At 38.1% G+C, this 24,441-nt stretch overlaps 3 protein-coding genes across 3 annotated transcripts; 2 read left to right on the forward strand and 1 right to left on the reverse strand.

Moving 5' to 3' along the window:
* LOC18794032 (AP2-like ethylene-responsive transcription factor At1g79700) lies at positions 10,974–18,121 on the forward strand. Its single transcript, XM_020556490.1, has 10 exons — positions 10,974–11,008; positions 11,096–11,152; positions 16,394–16,429; positions 16,521–16,603; positions 16,737–16,745; positions 16,831–16,919; positions 17,023–17,096; positions 17,175–17,225; positions 17,309–17,385; positions 17,475–18,121. Exons 1-10 carry the CDS (start codon positions 10,974–10,976, stop codon positions 18,119–18,121), a joined length of 1,158 nt encoding a protein of 385 aa, XP_020412079.1.
* LOC18790684 (probable pectate lyase 3) lies at positions 12,795–15,199 on the forward strand. Its single transcript, XM_007227640.2, has 4 exons — positions 12,795–13,222; positions 13,387–14,047; positions 14,144–14,386; positions 14,546–15,199. The coding sequence occupies exons 1-4, from the start codon at positions 13,008–13,010 to the stop codon at positions 14,765–14,767; spliced, it is 1,341 nt and encodes a 446-aa protein (XP_007227702.1). The 5' UTR covers positions 12,795–13,007; the 3' UTR covers positions 14,768–15,199.
* Positions 19,500–23,878, reverse strand: LOC18792672. Its single transcript, XM_007227659.2, has 13 exons — positions 23,699–23,878; positions 23,545–23,606; positions 23,279–23,338; positions 23,093–23,174; positions 22,819–22,886; positions 22,595–22,696; positions 22,323–22,412; positions 21,939–22,013; positions 21,734–21,766; positions 21,420–21,491; positions 21,084–21,152; positions 20,148–20,257; positions 19,500–19,855 (listed from the first exon to the last, which is right to left on the reverse strand). The coding sequence occupies exons 1-13, from the start codon at positions 23,751–23,753 to the stop codon at positions 19,834–19,836; spliced, it is 900 nt and encodes a 299-aa protein (XP_007227721.1). The 5' UTR covers positions 23,754–23,878; the 3' UTR covers positions 19,500–19,833.

Raw genomic sequence — 24,441 nt, forward strand, 5'->3', positions numbered from 1 at the left:
TAACGTGTTATAAATCTAGAGAAATTGGAGAGGAAATTGAGAGAGAGAGAGAAGAGAATGTTTTCTCTTCATTGAATGTGTGTCATTTAATTACAGGAATGGAGAAGCCCTATTTATAGGCATTTGGGCTCCATCACATTTACAACATCTTTGTAATTGTTTGACTTTTCCTAAAATTGCTGTACAATTCTTTTCCTAGTTAGACTCTGTATATTTTCCTAGTTAGGCTTGCATTCTCCCTGTATAAGAATATCGTACAATCAATAGAAAAATTATTCCGGCACAATATCTTCTATACCAATTTTACATGGTATCAGAGTAGGGGAAACCCTAGCTCTTGTGTTTTTTCTTTTGCCGTTCTCTTTAAGCAGCAATTTAGATCATTTTTCTTGTTTCACTACTTCTCCATGGGAGACAACAAGCAGAGCAAGCCTGCAAAGAGAGATGGAGGTTCTCGTGCCTCCAAGGATGGTGGTGCAAATGATGTCAGCAATCCTTTTTTTTGTTCATCACAGTGACCATCCGGGCGTGGTACTTGTTCCCAAACTTCTTAACGGAGATAATTACACAACGTGGTGCCGGTCAATTCGCTTATCCTTTGGCGCAAAAAATAAGCTAGGGTTCGTTGAAGGGACCGTGCAAATACTGTCCGAGAAGAGCAATCCAAATCATTATTCTCGCTGGTTACAGTGTAACGATATGGTGCTCTCATGGATCCTTAATTCCATTGAACCTGAGATCGCCAATAGCGTCATCTACTGGACAACGGCACATGAGATTTGGGAGGACCTGAAGGAGTGATTTTCTCAAAGCAACGCACCAAGGATTTTCCAACTACAACGAGATATTGCTTCTCTCCATCAAGGGAAAATGTATGTCGCTGGCTATTTCACCAAGATGAAGGGGTTGTGGGATGAATTGGCTTCCTACAACGATTTGTCGACATGTTCATGTGGTGCTATGAAGAAGCAGCATGAAAAACAGGAACGCAATGCCCTCATGCAATTCTTGATGGGTTTAAATGAATCCTATAGTGCAGAAAGAGGGCAGATTTTACTCATGAATCCTTTGGCAAGCCTTCGTAGAGCACATGCATTGGTTTCGCAAGAGAAAAAACAGAGAGAATTAGGTTCTGCACGGGTTGTTGCTAAAAGTGCAGCGATGGTGGTGCGATCCAGTCAGCAACAACAACGAGCCAACAATAATCAACGGCCTAACATTAGCCAACAACATCAGCTAGGGCTGGCAATGGGTCGTGTCGTGTCAGAATAATAAACGTGTCAAGAATGTTCAACCCGAACCCAACCCATTTAATAAACGTGTCGTGTCGGGTTCGGGTCGTCTTTTATCGTGCGGGTTTCGAGTCGTGTAACGGGTTCATAAATAATAACATGCATGTTACAAAACTCACAATTGAAAAAAAATTTTATAAAAAAAAACAGAGAGAGGAGAGAAAATATAAGGAAAAGAAAAAAAAAGATAGAGAGAGGAGAGAAGTGAGAAGGAAAAGAAAAAAAAATAGAGAGAGAGAAGAGAAGAGAGAAGGAAAGAATTTTTTATTTTTTATTTTTTAAAAGGAGAAAAACTAAAGAGAAGGAAAAGAAAGAAAAAAAAAAGAAGAGGAGAAAACTAAAGAGAAGGAAAAGAAAGAAAAAAAGAGAGAGGAGAAGAGAGACGGAAAAGAAAGATTAATAAAAGAAGAAAAAGAAACATTATAAATATCAAAAGGCATAGTACATATCACAAAGTTGTATGTAGCATGGTGGATAAGGTGTTGGAGAGGAATGAGGGTGGTGGGGGTTCGAAACCCCTTGTGTGTGTTTTGAAGTCTCTATTTTTCTTCATTTTTTCGCGAGTTGGCATGTATTACACGGGTTGACACGACCCATTTAATAAACGGGTTAAACATGTGTTTTAACAGGTTGGTAGGTTGACTCGAAACCCACCTGTTTAATAAACGGGTTGACTCAAAAATTTATGGGGACACAAACCATGTTGTTGAAACCTGTTGGAAATGGCATGGCTATCCTTCATGGCATAGACTACACAAATCAGAAGGAGGCAATAACAACTCAAAAGGAGGTGGGGGCCGCAACAAATCTTCTTCAGCAAACCATGTGTATGCAAATCCTAGTTTTTATGATGTGAAAGCCGTGATGCCCAACCTCACCAATCAACAATATAAGCAAATATGTTCAATCCTGAAAGAGAAGGAAAGTGATTCACAGCGTGATTCCGAAGCAAATATTGTCAGTTCAGGTTTATTTAAAAATTGCTCTACAACACTTAATTGGATTATTGACAGCGGGGCAACGGATCATATCACGTCTTCCTCTCATTTGCTCACAAATGTGAAGCATTTCACCATGTCACCCGTAAAGTTACCAAGCGGAGATTTATGGCATCGCTGTTTGGGTCACCTATCTTCGGCTTGCTTAAATTTTATGTCCAAAACGTTGTTAAATTTCCCTTATTCTTCAAATAATATTTGTGATTTTTGTCCATTGGCCAAACAGACACAACTCCCATTTACTAATAGTTCCATGACCTCTTCACACCCTTTCGCGTGATATTTGGGGTCCATATAAAATAGCCTCTTTATCCGGGCACACTATTTTTTGACTATGGTGGATGATTTTACAAGGTTTACATGGATTTTTCTCATGCACCATAAAAGTGAAACACAAGAACACCTTCAATCCTTTTTTGCCTATACACAAACACATTTCAACACCAAAATCAAACAGATAAGTGTGGACAATGGGGGAGAATTTTATTCCCTTCGCAATTTTTTCACAGATCATGGGGTCATTTACCAACGATCTTGCGTTTACACCCCCCAACAAAATGGGGTCGTAGAACGCAAACATCACCATCTCATTGAAATGGCACGGGCTTTACTTTTTCAAGCCCACCTTCCTCTTCGATTTTGGGGAGAATGAGTGCTTACCGCTGCTCATCTCATTAACCGAATTCCCACCAAACTATTAGCCCGCCAAACTCCTTTTAAAAAATTATATAGCAAACCACCTTCCTATAAACATATGAGAGTCTTTGGGTGTCTTGCTTTTGCCACCAATAATCATCCCACATCTAAATTTGATACTCGTGCCAAGAAAAGCATTTTTTTGGGGTATCCTAGTGGGCAAAAAGCTTACAAGTTTTATGATCTCACCACCCACAAACTTTTCATCAACAGGGATGTTAACTTTTTTTAGCACCATTTCCCTTTCCACACTCTCAGCCCAACCACACCATCAGACCAATTGCATGTCCTACCCACGCCACACATAGCAGACCTTGATCCATGCCATCCAACCTTGGGCCCGCATAACTTTTCTCCAACCAACCCAACCTTTTCCCCTGAGCACAACTTCTCACTTTCAAGCCAAGATGATCCGATATCTCCAGCCACACCTAACCCTCCAGCCAACCATTCTTCTTTTTCCCCCACTGACCCACCTATTTCTACAGCCAACCCCACCACATCATCACCTGCTGCACTTACAAATCCAGAACAACCCGCTTCTCTTCCACTTTCTACTCCTCTTCTTTCTACCAATCCACCTGTCAGAGTCTCTAAGCATTCCAAACAAGCTCATGTCTAGCAGAAAGATTATGTTCTTAATCATGTACTAATGCCCAGACCTGCATCATCGTCTTCCTCACCGCCAATCCTGCCTAAAGGTACTCGTTATCCTCTCTGTAATTTTATTTCATATCATCGTTACTCACCTTCACATCTTTCTTTTATTGCAACTGTCAGTAGTAGTGTGGAACCTTCTTGCTTTACAGACGCTGCTGCAGATCCCAATTGGCAACAAGCTATGCGCTCTGAACTTGAGGCCTTAACGTCCAACAACACATGGACGCTCACTACTTTGCCCCTCGGCAAACAACCCATTGGTTGTAAATGGGTTTACAAAATCAAGCACCGTTCTGACAGTTCAATCGAATGCTATAAGGCTCGCCTCGTGGCCAAAGGATATACTCAAACCGAGGGGATTGATTATCATGATACTTTCTCACCCACGGCCAAGATAATTACTATACATTGTTTGCTTGCTATCGCAGCTGCTCAAAATTGGTCCCTTAGCCAGTTAGATTTTAACAATGCTTTTCTACATGGGGACCTCTATAAAGAAATTTACTTGTCACCTCCTCCTGGTCTCCGGCGACTGGGGGAGAATCTTGTGTGTCGCCTCAACAAATCACTCTATGGGCTCAAGTAGGCATCTAGGCAATGGTTTGCCAAATTCATTGGAGCTGTTCTAGCTGCTTGGTTTATCCAATCCAAGGCAGATTATTCTCTTTTTACATGCAAGAAAGGTACATCGTTTACAGCCTTGTTGATTTATGTTGATGACATACTAATAACTGGGTATGGTCAAAAGGCAATCTCATCGCTTAAGCAATTTCTACAGTCACGGTTCAAAATAAAGGACTTTGGAGATCTCAAGTATTTTTTAGGGATTGAAGTTTCCCGTTCAAAACAGGGCATATGTATTTCACAAAGAAAATACACCCTTGACATACTCAAAGACAGTGGCATTTTGGGAGCAAAACCGGTAGCCTTTCCCATGGAACAAGGCACCAAACTTTCTGATGCAGGTGATCTACTCAAAGATCCATCTCCGTTTAGAAGATTGGTAGGGCGCCAGATATATCTCACCATCACACGGCCTGACATCACATATGCAGTACATGTGCTTAGTCAATTTATGCATGCACCCCGAATGCCGCATATGGAAGCAGCTCTTAGAATACTCAAGTATCTTAAAAATGCACCAGGGCAAGGTCTATTTTTTTCAGCTGAAAATAACTTGAAGCTACATGCTTATTGTGATTCTGATTGGGCTGGGTGTCCTATGACGAGGAGATCCACGACTGGTTATTGCGTATTTATTGGGAATTCATTAATTTCTTGGAGGACTAAGAGACAAAAAACGGTCTCATTATCTTCTGCATAGGCAAAATATCAAGCTATGACAAGAGCATGTTGCGAGCTCACTTGGCTACGAAGCCTGTTACGTGACCTACATCTTCCACATCCAGAAGCCTCATTTCTCCATTGTGACAACAAGGCTGCACTACACATTGCTGCTAATCCAGTTTTTCATGACAGAACTCATCATATAGTGATGGATTGTCACTTCATCATAGACAAGATACAGGATGGTGCAATCTCTACCAAGTTCATACCTTCTTTACATCAACCAGCAGACATGTTCACCAAACCCTTGGGAAAAGATCCCTTCTTATCCATGCTAGGCAAGTTGGGAGTTCTCGATATTCACTCTCCAACTTGAGAGAGAGTGTTGGAAAGTAATCAATACCTGATTCTACGGGAACTAGAATAGGAAAACCTTCTGTGTAATTGTTTGACTTTTCCTAGAATTGCTGTACAATTCTTTTCGTAGTTAGGCTGTGTATATTTTCCTAGTTAGGCTTGCATTCTCCCTATATAAGAATATTGTACAATCAATAGAATAATTATTCCGACACAATATCTTCTATACCAATTTTACAGCTTGACTTTCAATCATTGGATTATTGTGATGGTTGAGATTAAACTAAATGCGGGTAAATGCACGAAACCTAAATGCAAAGGCTCGGGATCCTGAACAGACATGAACCAGCTCCTCTACAAGATAATTTTCTTATTGTTGGTCGGTCTTTATGAAAGATCTAATGAGGGACCTCCCTAAATTATAATTATTAGGAGTCTATGTTTCAATTTGTTTCTTTTTTTGCACAATTATTTGACCCAAGGAATATACAATTTTTCACATGTCACCATCTGAATAGTTGTCGAAAATTCATATTTCTACAAATGCCCCCTAAGTTCTACATGGAGCATGTAGGGCATGTAGGATATGTGAAATACTTGTCGGGCTTTTTAATTTCCAATTGCAGTTGAGCTCCCCTTGTGGGTTGAATTTGATTCCTTCTTAGAGTTGGGCTCCTAGTCAAAGAAAGCTTTTTGGGATTCCTTCTTGGCTAAGAAATCCCAATGGTTATAAAAAAAAAACCCAAACTCCTCCCTTTGTGTTGGTGATGAACAAAAGTTATATCTCTCAAGTGCACGAATCGATATGATAGTATAGCAAGTAAATACGAGAGTCGTTCCCATAGAGATTTGTAAAGTTTATCAATTAATTCCAAAATGAATACCTTAAGAAAAATAGAAAACTAAAATGAAATATAAAAAAACTAAAATAGCCGAAAATTACTCAATTTTAATCTAAGTGTTGAGAATCAAGGCAATAAAATAAAATAACAAATGCTGAAAATTGGTTTTGAAAATCAATGGATGAATACTATGTTAGATATATGCCCTAGAAGGCAATATAAAATAGATAAGTCTAAGAAAATAATATATAGTAGTAAAGGGGCAAGAAGGTTGCTTTAGATACATAACGTACACAAAGTAACAAGTCCATGGATTAAGATATAAATGGAAAGTTATCTAAAGAAGTTAGATGCAAGAGACCTTTCCATATATATAAATATCATATCCTAAAATGTTCCTAATCATAGGATCACCAATTGGACAATGGTGACCCGCAAAGACTAGTATAGATTATGTTTGTTTAATTGGGGAGATGACTAGTCTCAAGTCGTTTGTGTAGAGACATTGAGACAAATGTATAGATGCTCTATAGAAGATGGAGTCTACTGAATGCGATCAACTCTAGAATTCTTGTATGGAAGTATTACTCACAAGTGTCAAACAAAGAATTCTAAGTTGTGATAATGCAAATTAATCCTTAGACCTGAGACATCACAGTTGTCTTGTGTATATGTTGTTTCTTTTTTAGAGCACTATACGGTCGTATCAAAATGATGTGACTTAAAGGTGTTCTTCAGAATTTTCAGTGTGTACGCAGTGACAAATGAATGTACAACAAAGAATCTCTCCTCTTAGTAAGAAGATAGAATACTCTAAAGATATGATTCGTGAATCTTTGACCAAAGTATTGGATGGAAATTGAAATAAGAACGTTTACAATTTCATCAAATTGAATCATATAATCAAGAGATGTCATATTAGGGATTTTGACACAAGTTTACCATATCCCAAGAATATGACATAGAGTATTGAATTAGAGAAGGATCGAATTGCATTGTAATCACAAACTGACTAGGTTCTCTAAATGAATTCTTTTTAGCTTGGGTAGCCATGACATATGTTAGGTGTCACTCATGGCTTGTGGAAGCCTTGTAAGGACTAATTATAATTAGCCTCGCCAATAGGGAGAATTGTATGGAGGGATACAATTCACACTTGATTCAGAGTGAATCATTCATACCCACTGCCACACTAATTAGAACCTATAAGATTGCACACCGAAAAGGAATTGATATGGGAAATTATGAAGAGAATGAATGATTTTGTGACTTGGTCAAAGTCAATGTGAAAGTCAAAGATCAAAGTCAAATGTCAAATGTCAAATGTCAAACGATTGACCCGACACTTGACATGGTCAACTAGGGATGACCGGGACCAACACTTGTTAGACAAGTGAGTGATTGAATTAGTCAAGTCACTAGAGTAATTAAATTGATTAGATTAATTTAATTATTCAATTAAAGTTATGAAACTTTAATTAAAGGTCCTATATGACTTGGAAATTCAAAAATGATTTAACCATATGAACTTAGGCACATATGTGACATATTATAGGATTAATGTGTTGGACCAAGATAGCAAAAGATGACACACAAAAAAGGGGGCGTTGTGGTGGGGGGGTGGTGGGTGTGTGGCTACACTAGGGCTTGGGGACCATTTTGGCACTCTTGTGACATTTTTGATCCTATAAGTGTGTATATCCTAGGGTTTTTCAAGTTGGTGAAATTGGAAGAGAGAAAACATCAAGCTCTCTCTCCCTAACCCCTTGAATCTATCACATCAAGTGAAGGTGCTAGCACCACTCTTCACTTGTTGTCTACTCATTCTCTCATCCCATTCAATCCTTGGTGAAGAGCTTTGGGGAGGTGCATATCTTTGTACCTAGCTACAAGGTGGAGAATCAACATCAAAGGGAGAGCCAACAACAAAGGGACCACTCCCTCTACTTGAACGTCATTCTTGGTGTCAAGATTCGCTCCAAGGATATGAACATCTTATCTTTCTCTCAAATAGGATTTTGAGAGTCTTTGGTGGACACTTTTATAGACTTATAAAGATTGGGACCAAATGAAACTTGCATGAATCCCTAGTTTATTTAATGTTTCTGCTCTTACTTTGATTTCATATTAGATATGGCATGCTGGGTGATTTATACTCTCAAAGTTTTGGTTGTAGAGTTTTTAGAAATCTCTACACAACACCATTCCCACAATATTCCCTTCATACTAGTACTTCGAGTTCACCATAACAATCCTATTCTATGTATCGAGTTAATTTTGATAATAAAATTCCAATTCAATTCCTAAGGTTCGTTCTTTCTTTATTATGATGATTTGTTCGGTTGCGGTGTCACCAATTATTCTCAGTTAAACCTGAGTAATGAACCCCATAGCCAAATCTAATCGAGAACCCATTAAGTTCAAGAAGAACAATCAAGAACCAAGAATTGTCTTAGCTTGAACCCCGGCTTTAACAAAAACTCATTCATTCATAGTGCACAAAGGATTAGGGATGAACTCCTCACCCAATCTTATCTTAGACAATCCAAAATATCTATAATGGGCAATTACAAGTATCAAGATCACAATTATAATAATGAATGAAACAACGAACATAATTTGATTAAAAATAAGAAATTAACTCAATAACATAGAATCATCATGTTATGTTACATCGGATCCCTAGCAAAGAATTTAGTTACCCATAGCCATCTTAGAAACAAATAATATATTTATGAACATAAAATACGAAGTTTGAATTAAGATAGAAAAAACTCGTAGATGAATCCACTGCAGTTGAACTCCTCCTCTAGCAAATCTTGAAGGCTATGAACACCTAAAAAAGTAAATATGTGTGAGTTGGTGCTTTTTCTCCCGACCCTTGAACAATATGCTAAGCCCCCTTATATACTTCCCACACCCAAAAAGAATAGGAAAAGAATTAATTAAAAAACCTAACCTAACTTGGACAACAAGTCCTCATTGAAGAAGGTAAGGAAAATTAAATAGATAACCTAAACTAATTAAATTCTTAAAGCCACTTGGGGAAAACCCACATGCCAGCTTGCACTCCAACACCTTCATCATGTCAACTCGCACCTTAGCCAATACAAAAGAACTTCCTTATTTTGCTATAGCACATCCACATCTTGTTGGAAATGCAATTGACAAACAGATCATATGTAATTGGCATTCCACTTTGTGAAAATCGACGCCTTTAGCAATTGCCAAACGAGATCTACTATTTGATTATTCTCATTCTTTGCTCATTTTCACCATATTTTGCTCCGTTTAGCTCCAAATCACCTTTAGGGCCGATTTCGTACAAAACTAACACTAAACACATCAAAACAACCAATTTCTCTTGCCACAAATTACGATCTTGCGGTTTTGATTTGTGAATTGCCTTGTTATTCTAACTAGCTTCTTCCTTTTTGTAGTTGCTCAGCTACCATGTCTTCTGACGAAGGAAGTTGATCATCTGCTTCACAAGCGCTTTTGTATTTGCTTGGGGTTCTTCTGCTCACAAAAACAGGTTCGTGCCCAACTTACACTGTGTCCTTGATGAGGCACAATGGAATGGTGGCGATACCCCCCACCCCCCCGCGGATGTGCATGTTAAGTTGGTGAAGCCCTCGTCTAATGACATGGACTAAGCAAATCCGAACGACTCGAACGTGATAGTGATCACGTTCCGTCCGTTCTACTTTTCCTTGGGCTTTAGGTTTCCTATATCAAAGTTCTTCAAGGAAGTGTTCATGCTATGGGCCCTGCCAGTGTACTATGAACATCTACCATGTTGTTATCTACTTTGACAACTTGAGCCGTTTCTTCAACTGGGCATTGACAATATACAAAGACTGGTATACACTATATATGCTCAATTGGGAGGATGATTGGTCTCAAGTTGTTTGTGCTGAGACATTAAGATAAGTGTAAAGGTGTTCACTATGGAGTGAATACATTAAGCGCGATTAACCGGGGATCTTGAATGGAAATTTTACTTGCATGTCAAACAAGATCTCCATAGTTGCAATCATGTAAATTAGTCCTCCACCTGTTTCACCACAGTTGTCTTGTGGAAGCGCCGCGGATCTTAGATCTACTAAAATGTTGTGCTTTTTGGGGCATGACCATATTGTATGATTGAGGTTCATGATCAATCCATAAAGGTAGGTGAGTGTAAAATAAGGGATCTCTACCTTCAGTAAAGAATGAGAATGCTCTGACAAGTCTTCTGTCGAAGCATTAGGAATGATTGAGAATGATGATTACCATCATACTTGTATGAGTCATATAAGCTTAGAGTTCACATTAGGGGCTTGACATGTTTTCCATGCCCTAATGATGTGACCAAGAGCATTGTGTTTTAAAGAAGGATCGTATTACATTGTAATTCCAAATAAATAGGTTTTCCACCTTATTCGATATTGGCTTGGGTAACCGTGACTTGTTGCTAGACATCACTCACGATTTGTGGAAGTCCTGAGGATATGCCATAACTATGTCCTCATAATAGGGAGAATTAAAAGGGATTTTAATTCACAATTGATTATGGAAGAGTCTGAATCACTCACTGCCTCACCGATTAGAATCTAACGGATCACACACCTATAAAGGTAAGATATGAAAAATTAATTAGGAGATGAATAACAAAGATTAATTAGTTAATAGAGATTAATTAAATAATCAATGCTCGGTACTTATATTGGGCTTAAAATTAGTTTTAGAGGTTTAAGGCCCATTGGTCTTAGACCAATTAGGCTATCATGAGATGAGTTGTACATGACAACTTAAAAGATGAAGCCCAATAAGCAAGGAATTTCGGCCATATGGTATAGATGGTGGGTTTTGACTTGCTTGATAACCCACACAGGTCATTTCAAGTGATATGGGTCATGGGTGACCTAGCTTGAAATGCCTAGCCTATATAGAGATAGAGATGAACATCATCTTTCTCTAGGGTTTTGGATGATTGGAGGTTAAGGAGGCAACACCAAGCTCCTCCCTCCCATCCACCATGGCTGGCCACCACTAGGAGGGGTACTAGCACCTCCACCTCCTTGTGGTTCTTCATCTCCTCCTCCATCCTCTTCCTTTGGTGTATATGAAGTTAGAGGCCAAACATTTGGGTGGCTATCTTTTGAAGAATCATTTGGTGAAGGCCCTCCAAGGGTGATCAACCTTGAGCTTTGCTCAAGGTAATGGTACAAAGATATAAAGAATTCTCTACTCTCTCTCTAGTAGTTTGTAGAAGTATCTATGGGCTTCAATCCTTTTAGGCCTAAAGATATTTGGGTTAGATTTTGTTTTAAGCTTAAGGTTTTAATTATTGCTTCTATTGCCTAGAGATTAAGTGTAATCTCATCTTTGTGGCATAAGGTTTCCTTCAGTCAATTGGAGAACACTGGTGTGGTGTTCGGTAAGGGCTCTCTGATGTCGAAGTCAGTAAATGATCTCAAGGAGATGTAGCTAATACTGAAAGGATGAAGTTTTCTCTCCGGAGAGAGAGAGAGAGAGAGAGAGAGAGAGAGAGAGAGAGAGAGAGAGAGAGAGAGAGAGAGAGAGATGAAAGCTCTCACAAAGGAGAGGTGAAAAGCTCTTACTAAAGGAGATGTGAAAACTACACAGAGAACTCAAAGAGTCTCTGCGACTTATTCCAAACATAAAAAAGGGCAAAATAGATGTTGGTGGAGATTTGACACCGAAATGCAAGTGCAGATCCGACGTTGAGACGCAACCACCTGTGATGGTTGGAAGAAAATAATAACAAAATGAAGACATATAGGAAAATTCTTATGTCTTCGAAAATGGGGAAGAGCAAAAAGGAGGAAGAGAAGACGGGAAAGGGGAGAAGAGAGAAAGAATAGCGGCTTCCTTCTCCCTCAAAATAAAAATGGCTCTAGGAATATTTTTTGAGAGAGAGGGACTAGAGTTTCTCGTCGACAAGCCCTTGAAGTGGGAAATTTTGCATGCCAATAAGTTGAACAATCTCAATTCAAGGTTCTTGGCTCTAAACGTTTATGGCATATCCTTTTTTGTTTTTTTTATTTTATACAATGTTGGCATCCTTTGAATGATTTTTGAACGTAAAATTAATAAGGGGAACTAAATTTACCGAACAATATATGGCAGCGAGAAGTATGTTTTTCTCTATAATCTACTATGATAACAGCCAAAACAGATCTTTCATCTGGTTGGAAGCAAATTCAAATTAATTAATCATGCTTCTAGCATGCAATATTTCTCTTTTCAAACCCTTTCTATTTCAGTTAAATTTCAAGTTTTCAACTAATAAAAATAAGAAAGAATTAATATATACTTTATTTACTACCATGTACATGTGTAAGCCTTTCATTTTCAAATCGAAGAGACATTGACTTGGTGAAAAGGGGGGAAATTTAAGGAAAGCAAAAAGTCCCAAGGTTTGATATTCTTTGTGTTGAGCGGATAATTCTGACAACCACACAGATATATTTGGCTCTTTTATTTTCCATGCATGGTCTTCTGTGCAAGAAAGAACATTTCAAAAGGCGTGGGATTGGTTCCCCACACTTCCCGCCATATGTTAAAAATAGAGGCTTAATTAGCTGCATGCATGCATGCCTTATTTAAGCGAGTCTTATCTTATATTATGAAAGACACCCCCCTCCCCTCCCCAAGACAAAGCAATTGATGAGCCGGTGATTCTCTTGTGGCCGATTCAATCTGTTGCCTTGGCTTGGCTAGGTCTCGATCTATCGGGAGCAACCTGGGCCTCGCTCAAGTACAGTTTGCTCGTTGCAAGGGGTGGGGGACTGCAAAACAAGAAAATAACAGGGAAGATTAGATCATCAAACCAGTAGTTAATCTCACTGCGGGTGCATGAGATAACAATGGCAACAATTAACAAATCGTATTTCTTTCTCTTCTTCTTTTTCTTGTCCTTTGCTCTAGTTATTGCCAGCGATACCGATGGAACTGATCAAGAGGAAGTACAGTTAGATATCTACTGGAAACAACGAGCCGAAGAAGCCAAAAAAGAGGCCATGCAATCTTTTGAAACAGATCCTGAGCAAGTCACCGAGGAGTTCAATTCTAATGTTGGCGAGTAGGTCTAATTATCTTGTAAATCTAGATCATTAATTGGTCAACACTTAACACTTGCTTGATTATGTGGTACATACATATTTATACATATATTTTTATATGAGTTTAATGCATGTGAATGCATGTTTTTGTTACCGCTGACATTAGATAGATGTATATATGCAGGCTTTTGATGAAGCAAAATGGCACAAGAAGGCACTTGAGGGGCAACAAGAAGTACAATGGTCCATGCATGGCCACCAACCCAATGGATGCATGCTGGAGGTGTGACAAAAACTGGGCCAAGAACCGCAAGAGGCTCGCCGACTGCGTCCAAGGCTTCGGCAAAAAGACCACCGGCGGAAAGGCCGGCCCTATTTATGTGGTGACTGATCCCTCTGACTTGGACTTGGTAAACCCAAAACCTGGAACCCTGCGTCACGCAGTGATTCAGAAAGGGCCTCTTTGGATCATCTTTGCACGCAACATGGTGATTAGGCTGCAGCAAGAGCTGCTTGTGACTAGTGACAAGACCATTGATGGTAGGGGAGCCAACGTTAACATACACAACGGCGCTGGCATTACCCTCCAGTTTGTGAAGAATGTGATCATCACCAACCTTCACATCAAAAAGATTGTGCCGAAACAAGGTGGCATGATCAGAGACTCTGTCGACCATATTGGCAGGAGGACCAAGAGTGATGGCGATGGCATCTCCATCTTTGGCTCCTCCAACGTTTGGATTGACCACGTTTCCATGGAAAACTGCGCGGATGGGCTCATAGACGCTATCATGGGTTCCACAGCTATCACCATCTCCAACTCCCACTTCACTCACCACAATGACGTACGTACTGTACTTAATTTATTTATTAAGCTCAACCAACTAAATACAGAGGTTTGGAATCCATTGTAATAATGTCACATGCATGTATGGATGCAGGTGATGTTGTTCGGTGCCAGCAACAGCTACACTCAAGACAAGATCATGCAAATCACGGTGGCCTTCAACCACTTTGGTCAGGGATTGGTGCAGAGGATGCCAAGGTGCCGGCACGGATTCTTCCATGTGGTGAACAACGACTACACCCACTGGCTCATGTATGCCATCGGCGGCAGCATGAACCCTACCATCATCAGCCAGGGTAACAGGTTCATTGCTCCTCCAAATCAAGGCGCCAAAGAGGTAACTAATATTTTCTATTAAATTAATATTACTTAAGTACAACAATTTTATCTATTTTAAAAGTTGAGTTGAGAAAAGTAGTCAATAAATATGATTCAAATAGCAACGAGAGATTATATATATGTGCCATTGTTGAATTCTGAATTCCAAATTATATAGGTGACCAAGAGGGACCACACAGCAGAGGCAGAGTGGAAGAACTGGGAATGGAGATCAGAGGGAGATTTGATGATGAATGGAGCAGTCTTTGTTCAATCTGGATCCGGAAAGAGCAAGCACCCAGCAAAGATGGATTTGATGCCCTTCAAGCCGGGAACCTATGTCGCAAAGCTCACAAAGTTTTCCGGTGCTCTTGACTGCTTTGTTGGCAAACCTTGCTAGGCATTTTCCCCCTTTTTTTCTGCCACCATGGACTTTTGTTTTTGTTTGCAAACACAAATAGTACAAAACGGCCCAATCCATATGTATTTGTACTTGAGGGTAGAAGAAGATTACTTAGGCCGTGTGTGCGTGAGGGAGGAAATCAAATGTTGCCAACGTTTGCTGTCCTTGTTACATTACATGTCCCTATTTTTCTCAATTACTTTCTTCTTCTTTTTCGGTTGTTTGGGAAAAATAGATTTAAAGAAGGAAAAAAAAAAAAAAAGGGACGAAGGTTTAATAATGATGCAAAACAAAAAGGGAGAGGATGCAAATGTGTATGCTCTATTACACTCGAGTACAAACCATCTTTTCAAAATAATTTAGAATATCGTCATTGTCAAAAAATTAAATTTTTTTAAAAAAGAAGAGGATTGATTAGGAAGTGTTAACATTTAATGAAGATCAAGAATGATGAATTAATCTTAAAGTGCCAATTAATTAACATGAGTCTGGAAGCATCAGAAGGTTCGAACCCATGTATAGGGATTAACGTGGTGCATGGAAAGCAACTCCACACATTTTAATCACCTACAAATCTACCAATAGGAAATGGACACGTTTGCCATTCATACAAGTGGACATATCAAACATATTCAAGTCTTAAATATTGGACGGCAAAACCGAAGGTAAAAGCACTACACCACAAAAGTTGCATATCGTCTGTTGTCGTATAGCCACACAAACGACAGGTTTGGTAATGCAACTCCTTATCCCAGAAAACAAAACATAAGGCATTTGGGATATTATTTCATCTCGTAGAAGCCAAAATCAACTTGTCTTGTGTGCTGCTTGTCCACTATGATCCGCCAAAAATTATTAGCATTTGTTCCCTTTTTTTTTCTTTTTTCTTTTTTTTTTTTTTTTTTTGAATTTAAGAAAAACAACCAATAAAGGCAAAAGATTTAACATGAATTAATATATATTTTGTCACACAAATCGAATTTGACATGGTCAGCCTTAGCGTCTTCTCTTGAATGGCTTGAATGTTTTAATATGTCAAATTAATTTGTGTGCCTAGATTATGACGAAGAGTTACCAATGAAATTAATCTTCTGTCCGAAAAAGAAAAAAAAAAAAAAAAAGGGATGGTGAAAGTGTCAATTCTGCCTAAACCAGTACATGGATGATGGAGTTAAAGAAAGAATTATAGTGATGCTCTAATCAGACCCTGAAGTCGGCCAGAGTTCCTGCTGACACTCATATTTGTCTCAAATTGGCACCGAACTCATCGAAACTCAGAAACAAACTAAGCATAAAACAAGTAATGGAACATGTATATAAGTGCATTCAGTTTTCCAACAGCAAACCACTTGAAACCAATTGTCTTTTGTTGTTTGGTGTTGACATAGGAAAAGATAGAGATATGGATCATCTGACTAGTGTAAAATCTGAACTGAGCCAAGGAAGGCGTCCATTGTGCATTATAGAAGTTGATGCTTTGGTTAACAAGTGTGTCAAGAGACGGCGCAGAGATTCGTCTGCTGTTGTTGCACCTGCAGGCTGCAGTGATCAACAGCAAGGTGATCAAAGACCACAACAGCAGGCGCAGCAGGCTGGTCAATCTACCGTTGCTACGACCACAACTGTGAAGAGAAGTTCCAGATTTCGCGGAGTCAGCAGGTCTGATATCTTGTGTTCATGTTGACAATTTGCTTATTTTTTTGGTTTTGTTAAAGTGTTTAAGCTTAATTTTGAGCAATTATATATGCAGGCATCGATGGACAGGAAGATATGAAGCTCATTTATGGGATAAAGGTTCTTGGAACCCAACACAAAGGAAGAAGGGAAAGCAAGGTAGATAAACATATAAATCACTTGTTCCATTTGTACACTTTTTTCACTTTTCTTAATCTTGTGTATCACTTACATGGTCTTCTTTTTCTTTCTGGTTCTGCATTGGATTTGATTAATTGCTTGGATGGAGCAGTTTATCTTGGTAAGTAGTTGCATGCCAGATTAAAACCACTTACTTCGGTCTCAGTTTAGAGAGAAGCTAACATTTTTTCTGAAAAATCCAACAGGGGCTTATGATGAAGAAGAATCTGCTGCAAGGGCTTATGATTTGGCAGCACTAAAGTACTGGGGAACATCAACTTTTACCAATTTTCCGGTATGATTATCAGACATGATGACTTGAAAGTTCTTTGCTTTTCAGAGGAATGAATGAAACAGATCAATATCTTCTAAAACTTGTTCTATATTTTACTTTTCAGGTGCCTGATTATGAGAATGAAATTGAGATAATGAACACATTATCCAAGGAAGAATATTTAGCCTCTCTGAGAAGGTAAATTTCATCTCCTGGCTCTTCAAAACTTTTCTGTAAAAAGTTCGCATCAATGATCCCATTTTGTTTTGTTTATAGAAGGAGCAGTGGCTTTTCAAGAGGTGTATCCAAATACAGAGGAGTTGCAAGGTAAACAACTTAAATATTTGAACTTTACAAGTTTAAACAATTCATTCCAAATTTCTAAGGCTGAACTGTTGTGGAAACTGCAGGCACCATCACAATGGGAGATGGGAAGCAAGAATAGGGAGAGTGTTTGGAAACAAGTACCTCTACCTTGGCACTTACGGTGAGTTTCAATTCAAGCTCCTTAAATCTGTTTGCTCCTTCTGCTGCTGAGTGAGAAAACCTTATAAGGCTTCTTTCATTTCATCACAGGCACCCAGGAAGAGGCTGCTCATGCCTATGACATTGCAGCAATAGAATACAGAGGCATAAATGCAGTGACCAACTTTGACTTGAGCACATACATCAGATGGCTGAGACCAGGAGCCAATTCTCTTGGTTCTCAGGAACCAAAACTAAACACAGAGTCTCTGCCCATGCCAGCCTCCTCTAACAGCATCCCAAGCAAGGAAGGAAAGCAGATGTCCATGTTCCAACCCAACTCTTTCCCAGTAGATGACATAGACACCTCGAGAAATCGTGACATATTCCAAAGGCAGCAGAAGCAGCCTATGCCCATCAGCCCTTGCACCAAGTCATCATCTTCCCCAACAGCACTTGGGCTCCTCCTTCAATCCTCAATATTCAAAGAGCTGGTGGAAAAGAATTTAAATGGACATAATGAAGAAAGTGAGAAGAATGACATAAGGAACCTTCTTCCAGTGCAGACAAACAGTGACAATCTTAAGAGGATCTTGTACAATGGAATGCACAATAACCCTTTTACATGTCCTTCCAACACCAGTGTTTTGCCTGCTTTAGAGTCGCAGGAGGAGAGCATATTGCCCTTGTGCAATTCGAGGGGGCAGTCAATTTGGAATGGTGCCATAAACATGTTTTCTTCCCCTGACTTTAACTAAATTAACTCTAGTTTAATTTAATTACTTGTAAGCTCCGGCTAGATCCTTCTGTTTTCTCTTCTTCTTCTTCTGACTGTTAGAGGCAGTTTGATGTAAATAAATCCTAAGATTTCCATGTGATGCAGAGGCAATTGGAATATAAAAAAATAAAAAATAAAGGGATCAGTTCATTAGTGGTTACATTTAATCTTATGTATGACAAATGTGAGACCAGCCAGTTGGGTTGGGGTAAGTATACGACTTCAAATCTCTTTTTCATTTTCCCTTTTCCTGGTGAGAATGGCAAAAGAGCTTGTGCCCTAGAGAACAAATATAATCGCATACCCTTTCATAAAGAGAAAAAGATTTTGATTCTATGGGTTCTAGTTTACTCCACGGATCACCACTATGGGACAGAGCTTCCTTCTTCCATTGTCGTCTGTAGGTTTCAACTACACTCTTTTTATATACACTAGCCTCTCTGCATGTGCTTCTGCGCCTGCGAGAGGCCTTTTTTTAAAAAATTTAAATTTATTTTAGAATTAAAAAAGATAATGGATAGTTGTGTTCCATAAAAATAGGATCCATTATCTGAATTTTCTTTTAATTTTAATTTTTTTAATATGAAAAATTGTGAATTTACCATATTATCCTCATTTAATTAATAATTTCAATTCTTAATGTTTGCATTAACCAATGTCATTTTCTGGTATTTTGAATGTTTCACCATTCTCTGCCTTTTGCTTTATATATACTAGCCTCTCTGCACGCGCTTCCGCGCTTGCGAGAGGTTTTTAAAAAAAAATAAGTAAATTTATTTTAGAATTAAAAAAGATAATGGGTAGTTGTGTTCCATAAAAATAGGATCCATTATCTGCTTTTTCTTTTTTTTTTAATTTTTTTAAATATGAAAAAGTGTGAATTTACCATATTATCCTCATTTAATTAATAATTTAAATTCTTAATGTTTGCATTAACCAAGGGCATTTTCTGGTATTTTGAATGTTTCACCATTCTCTGCCTTTTGCTTTATATATATAGATATAGATGTATGAGAAATTGTGGCTATTTATGGCCTTCTAACACCTGTTCTGCCATTCCAAAGTGGGTTGGAGATTTTTTGAGTTGATTGACTGGAAAGACTTCAGATGACAGAAACTAGAGATTTTGAAGAAAAAGAATTACCAAGAATATAAGTCATGTCCTAATTCTTAGAAGGAAAAGAAGGTAAATATTCAAACAGAAACTAAAAAATTGATCTTTTCAACGAAGAGTATGATTATTTTTTGTAGTATCATCGGACTCTAGCTCCATGCGGAATTTGAAAGAAGAGAACTTATTCGGAATCTTTCATATTTGTAACCAACCACTTTGCTCGTTCTCGGAGGAAGAAACAAAATAAATAAATAAACGGTGTGATTTCAATTATTTCAAAAGATTGATGTCAATACCGTTTGTTTGACATTATAAGGGCATGTCTCACACAATTAAGCCCACAAAATAAACTAAACATGCTATAAGCTCCACAGTAATATTTACTTCCATCTCCATAATCAGAATTTTGGGAAATAAAAACCACGGAGAAATACATGAAATGAAAAACTACTCGGCAGTTACTGTGAGATTGTGTACATCAAACTTGGAACAACCAAACCAATTAAAGCTAAGCCATCTCATACGTATACCCCTACATAAAATAACAGTGTATGGTCGTCTTCTTTTGAATATTGCAATCAGCACTTGGTTGAGACCGACCTGCAAAAACAACTGGGTTAAGTACAGAGATAGAGTTTATGAATGGCAGTTCCAGAATTAAGACCCATGTTAATTTGTAACTGCCACCAAGTCAGTTCATAGTGCCAAATGCAGCTATCTGGCACATAGATATGACAAGCAAAAAGAAAAAAAGCAAAGTAAAAAAGAAAAAAGAGGCATGACATAAATGGGAACCTCAGCAGAAGGCATCAGATATGCACACAAGCAGATTGGCTCCATTACAATGTTCAAGAATGATGTAAATACTAGATAAAAGAGTTCTTATTCAAACCTCAGCAGGTTTCTCGGTTTCATTCCTGGACCTTCAATATCGTCTTGCACAATAGCATCAGTTGACTTATTCAAAGTTCCCGACAAAGACTCCGCAATTTCTTTTAGACCCTGCAAGAAAGTGGCATGGCTTAAATTTATTTTTTGAATACACGCGAGAGTCTAAACTACTCTAAATTTATCCAATCCACGGGGAGGGGGACTCGAACTTGGGTGCAAGGGGTGGGATACAAGCGAGAGTCTAAACTACTCTAAACTAATCTAATCCATGGGGAGGGGTACTCGAACTTGGGTGCAAGGGGATGGGCTCTCTGCCCTGGCCAACTACCCTAACCCATGTTTGCAATTAAGTAGCAAATATTAAGGATTTAACTATCAAGATTCCAGTTGCTGAAATAATAGTATCTGAAACCCTTAAATTAAAAAACACAGTGCAAATGAGATAGCATCGAATGGAATTACACCCTGAGAGAAATGTCATTATTAAAGACAGACAAACCTTAATATACAACATGGCCCAACCCACCCCCATATAAATCTAAGAAATTTTGTAGGGCATGGGAAAGAAATCACAGGCCTATGATTCTCAGTAGCCTTAAGCCTCCTGCTTGCATCTTGGAAAGAAAAAATTACTTGGTAATAGCTCTAAAGGAATCCCTATTTGACCTCTTTCCCTTCCCCCAATCTCATGGTGTAAAATTAACTGGAAACGAAGGGAATGCAAATCTAAAGCATAACGCTCCATCAATGCTTTACTAATTTTAGCATCTAATCGCAGTGTAATCTATAGGTTATTTTCTTTCTTTGTTCTGAAAAACAATGGGCACAGATGCTTTACATGAGTCTATAATAATTAATAAATGCGAAGACATCTGTTCAATATTTCCAACTAGGATAATGTCAGCAACCAGAAGAAAAGAGATTCTTAGAAACAAACCATCAGACTCTGAGTTTCTGAATATGTCACTAAACGACCACGTGGATTCCCAGTAAGTTTAAGTTTCGTCTGCAAGTAGAAAAATTAATTAGAGCAGTGATCATATATACAAAAAAACACTACATAAGAGACTATACTGAGGGCCTCAGTAAAAGGTAAAGAAAAGAGTGAGATTAAATGATGGCAGGGGCTTATCTTTGACTACAACATGATCTTATTACTTACAGGTAACTTTGATACAATGAACATAATCTTTTCATTTTTCACAATATAAAAATATTATGAAAGTTGAAGAGTCAATAACACGTTTAAATCCATACACTGACAGGTACAAACCTGCTGAGGCATTTCAACTTGTTTTCCCTCAACAAAGTTGACGAGGTAGAAAAGACCAAGATTTGAAACATCCTGCACGAGGCATTTCCATCAGTACAACCTTAAGCAGATAAATAAGGTGATGTGTGTATCGAAATAAATGCAACAGCCACTGCAAGTACTCCAAAGCAAAGACATATCTTACTTACAAAAGTGTTACAGACTGATGAAAGAACAGAGTTATATGCACATTAATTATGGCTTCTAATAAATACTACACTTTCTCATCAATTAATTATGGCTTCTCTATTCGAACAAAAATAAAGCTGTTTTACCTGCTTTTCTGAAATGGAACCTAGCTTGTAATCCTACAAAAGGGAAAAGGAAGATAAGTTACTACAAATTCAAAGAAATGTAAAGGAAAATGAGTACATAAAGGGAAAGCAAAAAAACTGGGAGAGCACATGTAATGTAAAACTCTAGGAATTCCCAAAAATACCAAATTTGGTCTGCACCAATACACATTGAAGCAGAACTCACCAAACCAGTAAGCGCGCTTTGCAACTCAGTCACGGTAACGTAAAGTTCCTCAATACTTCCTTTCGTATCACCAACCTGTTTCACAAGTTGTAACCAAATTTAGAGATGATGCCGAAAATATATTTCGTATGCTACAAGACTCCATTTACATTAAATTGGAATGCAGGATTTTAAAATACTAAATTGCATACATTTAAGACATGGCACATCACATATGGATAGTGGATACCTAACCAGCTGTGGCATTCATCCTATTAGTTCGACTTTGATAATGTCAGAAATTTTTGCTTAGCCTCATCAAACTAGAAAATGGACAAGTTTTTTTATTTATTTCAATTTATGAATTAAGAACTAAAAGCTCATAATATGCAGAAAAGGACATACATTCTCCAGAATCGACTTTGAGATCTCTTTCTGCTCCAGCAATTTATCGTCCAAATTCTGGACTCTCTGTGTCAGGTGCTTCTTTGTGTTCTGTCCAGCATAAGAATGTTTAATACAGTCATTTCAATTGTTTATACAAATTCTATAAGTAATAATATTGATGAGTTCTGTAAATCTATTTGATTTTGGGAACAAACATGGTCCCATAAACAGAAACTCAAACAAAACAGGATTTTTTTTTTTTTGGCATAGACAGCCGAAAAGAAACTTACAGCAATAGCCTCTGTCACGCTCTCCAGATGTTTATGCAAGTTTGAAACAGCAGCAGTCATACTACGCTTCGTCACATACATAAGATCTGAGAATTTTAGACCCTAACCATTTGTGAAGAGCAAATATTAGATTATCAAAGAATAAAAACACTTTGCTAAAGAAGAAAACAACTCACAGAACCAATGGATGAAATAATATGAACATAAATATATCATCTGGATACCTTCCACCACATGTAACCATAACCCAATGCCCCCAAGGTAGCTGCTGGCATTATTAGTGATGTCAAACCTATTAAAAAAATCAATGAAAAAAGATAACCAATTATAAAATGTTTCGATTGCATTATGAAATACATACGTGTAAGAAATAGAAGTTTTAGAACTTAACCAAAAAGAAAGGGCAGGACCATGCATTAATTTAGTGGTTATAAGCAAGAGGAAAAAGCACAAAGCATGCTAAGAATTCATTTGAACACATAAGAGAAAGTAAGATACCAATTTGGCTGCCATTCCCATTCAGGACGGTTATCTGTCGTGACGAGCCAAGTTGCCGGACCTCAGCTGCCAGTCGGCGCACCTAAAAGAAAGTAACACAGGAAAATTGGTATCCATTAGAAAAAACAAAAATTTAACACGATAAAGCATCCTTCGACACTAAATTTATAGCAGTTTTTCCAATACCTGTGATGCGATCGCATCAAAGTCACCTTCTGATTGTTCTCCGGTTCCATTCAACAAAGACTGCAAACAAAACAGAAATAAACACAAATCCATCAATTTTTTCAGCAACAGGACACAAGCTCCTAAATAAATAAACTATCTAACTGATCAAAACCCTAGTTTACCAAATGCATTAAAAAATTAAAAACTCATACAAAAATAATACCAAATAAAAATTTGCTACGAGTTCCACTAGCAAAGCAGAGTAAAAATTATGAAAATAGTACCTGAAGTTCACCGATCAAGTCAGATAATTTACCATTCTTAAGCAGGATGGTGCTAGTATACCCTGTACAGAGAGACCAATCACTCAGATCGAATACAGCTAAATACACAAGGAAACTAACCCAGTATGCAAGATGAAAGACGAGTTATCGGTACCTGCTCCAGCTAAGATCAGGATCTTGGAAAACCCTATTCCGCTTTGCATAGCCATGGCTGTGTTTGTTTGGACCAGAAACTCTTGGAGGGTGGGTAGGGAAGAGTGTGGATTTCGGGAAAGAAGGCTTGGGTCACGGAATTTTGGGGTAGGGCGCTCGTGGTGAAGACGACCTTTTCTAAGATGCTGGGTATGTTGCACTTTTTGCGAAACGACGACGTATCAAGAAGTACGGGAGAACCGCCTTTGACTTTATTCTACTCTCCACGACGTCGTTGCAAAGCACTCCTTCCTTGCCTCTTTTTTGGTAACTTACTAATGACGATAAGTTGACCCAAAAAAAAGTACTAATTACGAAAGTGGCATAAGTTGTTAAATGACAAAATGAGCCCTCCGTGCGTGCATTACTGGGCGCAATTTTAATTTATTTATCCCTGCCTTATTAAGCTTAAACAAAATTAAAATTGATAATCATAAAGTATTCTTAAGCTTATACAAAATTAAAATAATTACAAATGAGAGTTAAACTGGCAAAAATAATAGAACATATGAGTCAGACCAGCTAAAAAAATAGCATAACTAAGTCAAACCAATTAGTCACAGAAGTAAGTCCGTCTATCTCGTTGCACTTGAGTTTGATTGTTCGTATTCTTAACTAATTAATATTTTTTCCCTTCTTTATGTTCTTTTGGTTTTTCTTTTTCAGTCTTCTTCTGTATTATTGATTTTTATGGCGGGATGCCAG

The sequence above is a fragment of the Prunus persica genome, chromosome G1 (genome assembly GCF_000346465.2).
Source record: "Prunus persica cultivar Lovell chromosome G1, Prunus_persica_NCBIv2, whole genome shotgun sequence".
In the NCBI taxonomy this organism is placed as follows: domain Eukaryota; kingdom Viridiplantae; phylum Streptophyta; class Magnoliopsida; order Rosales; family Rosaceae; genus Prunus; species Prunus persica.

What these genes read in the sequence shown, in the direction of transcription:
- LOC18790684 (XM_007227640.2), top strand. Translation starts at nt 13,008, where the DNA reads ATGGCAACAATTAACAAATCGTATTTCTTTCTCTTCTTCTTTTTCTTG. An exon ending in TTCAATTCTAATGTTGGCGA is followed by an intron (nt 13,223 to 13,386) that starts GTAGGTCTAATT and finishes GTATATATGCAG; the next exon opens with GCTTTTGATGAAGCAAAATG. An exon ending in CAAATCAAGGCGCCAAAGAG is followed by an intron (nt 14,387 to 14,545) that starts GTAACTAATATT and finishes CAAATTATATAG; the next exon opens with GTGACCAAGAGGGACCACAC.
- LOC18792672 (XM_007227659.2), bottom strand. Translation starts at nt 23,753, where the DNA reads ATGGCTATGCAAAGCGGAATAGGGTTTTCCAAGATCCTGATCTTAGCT. An exon ending in AAGTTGAAATGCCTCAGCAG is followed by an intron (nt 21,153 to 21,419) that starts GTTTGTACCTGT and finishes TTCTACTTGCAG; the next exon opens with ACGAAACTTAAACTTACTGG. An exon ending in CAGAAACTCAGAGTCTGATG is followed by an intron (nt 20,258 to 21,083) that starts GTTTGTTTCTAA and finishes ACTTTCTTGCAG; the next exon opens with GGTCTAAAAGAAATTGCGGA.
- LOC18794032 (XM_020556490.1), top strand. Translation starts at nt 10,974, where the DNA reads ATGGTGGGTTTTGACTTGCTTGATAACCCACACAG. An exon ending in CAACTTTTACCAATTTTCCG is followed by an intron (nt 16,920 to 17,022) that starts GTATGATTATCA and finishes TTTACTTTTCAG; the next exon opens with GTGCCTGATTATGAGAATGA. An exon ending in TATTTAGCCTCTCTGAGAAG is followed by an intron (nt 17,097 to 17,174) that starts GTAAATTTCATC and finishes TTTTGTTTATAG; the next exon opens with AAGGAGCAGTGGCTTTTCAA.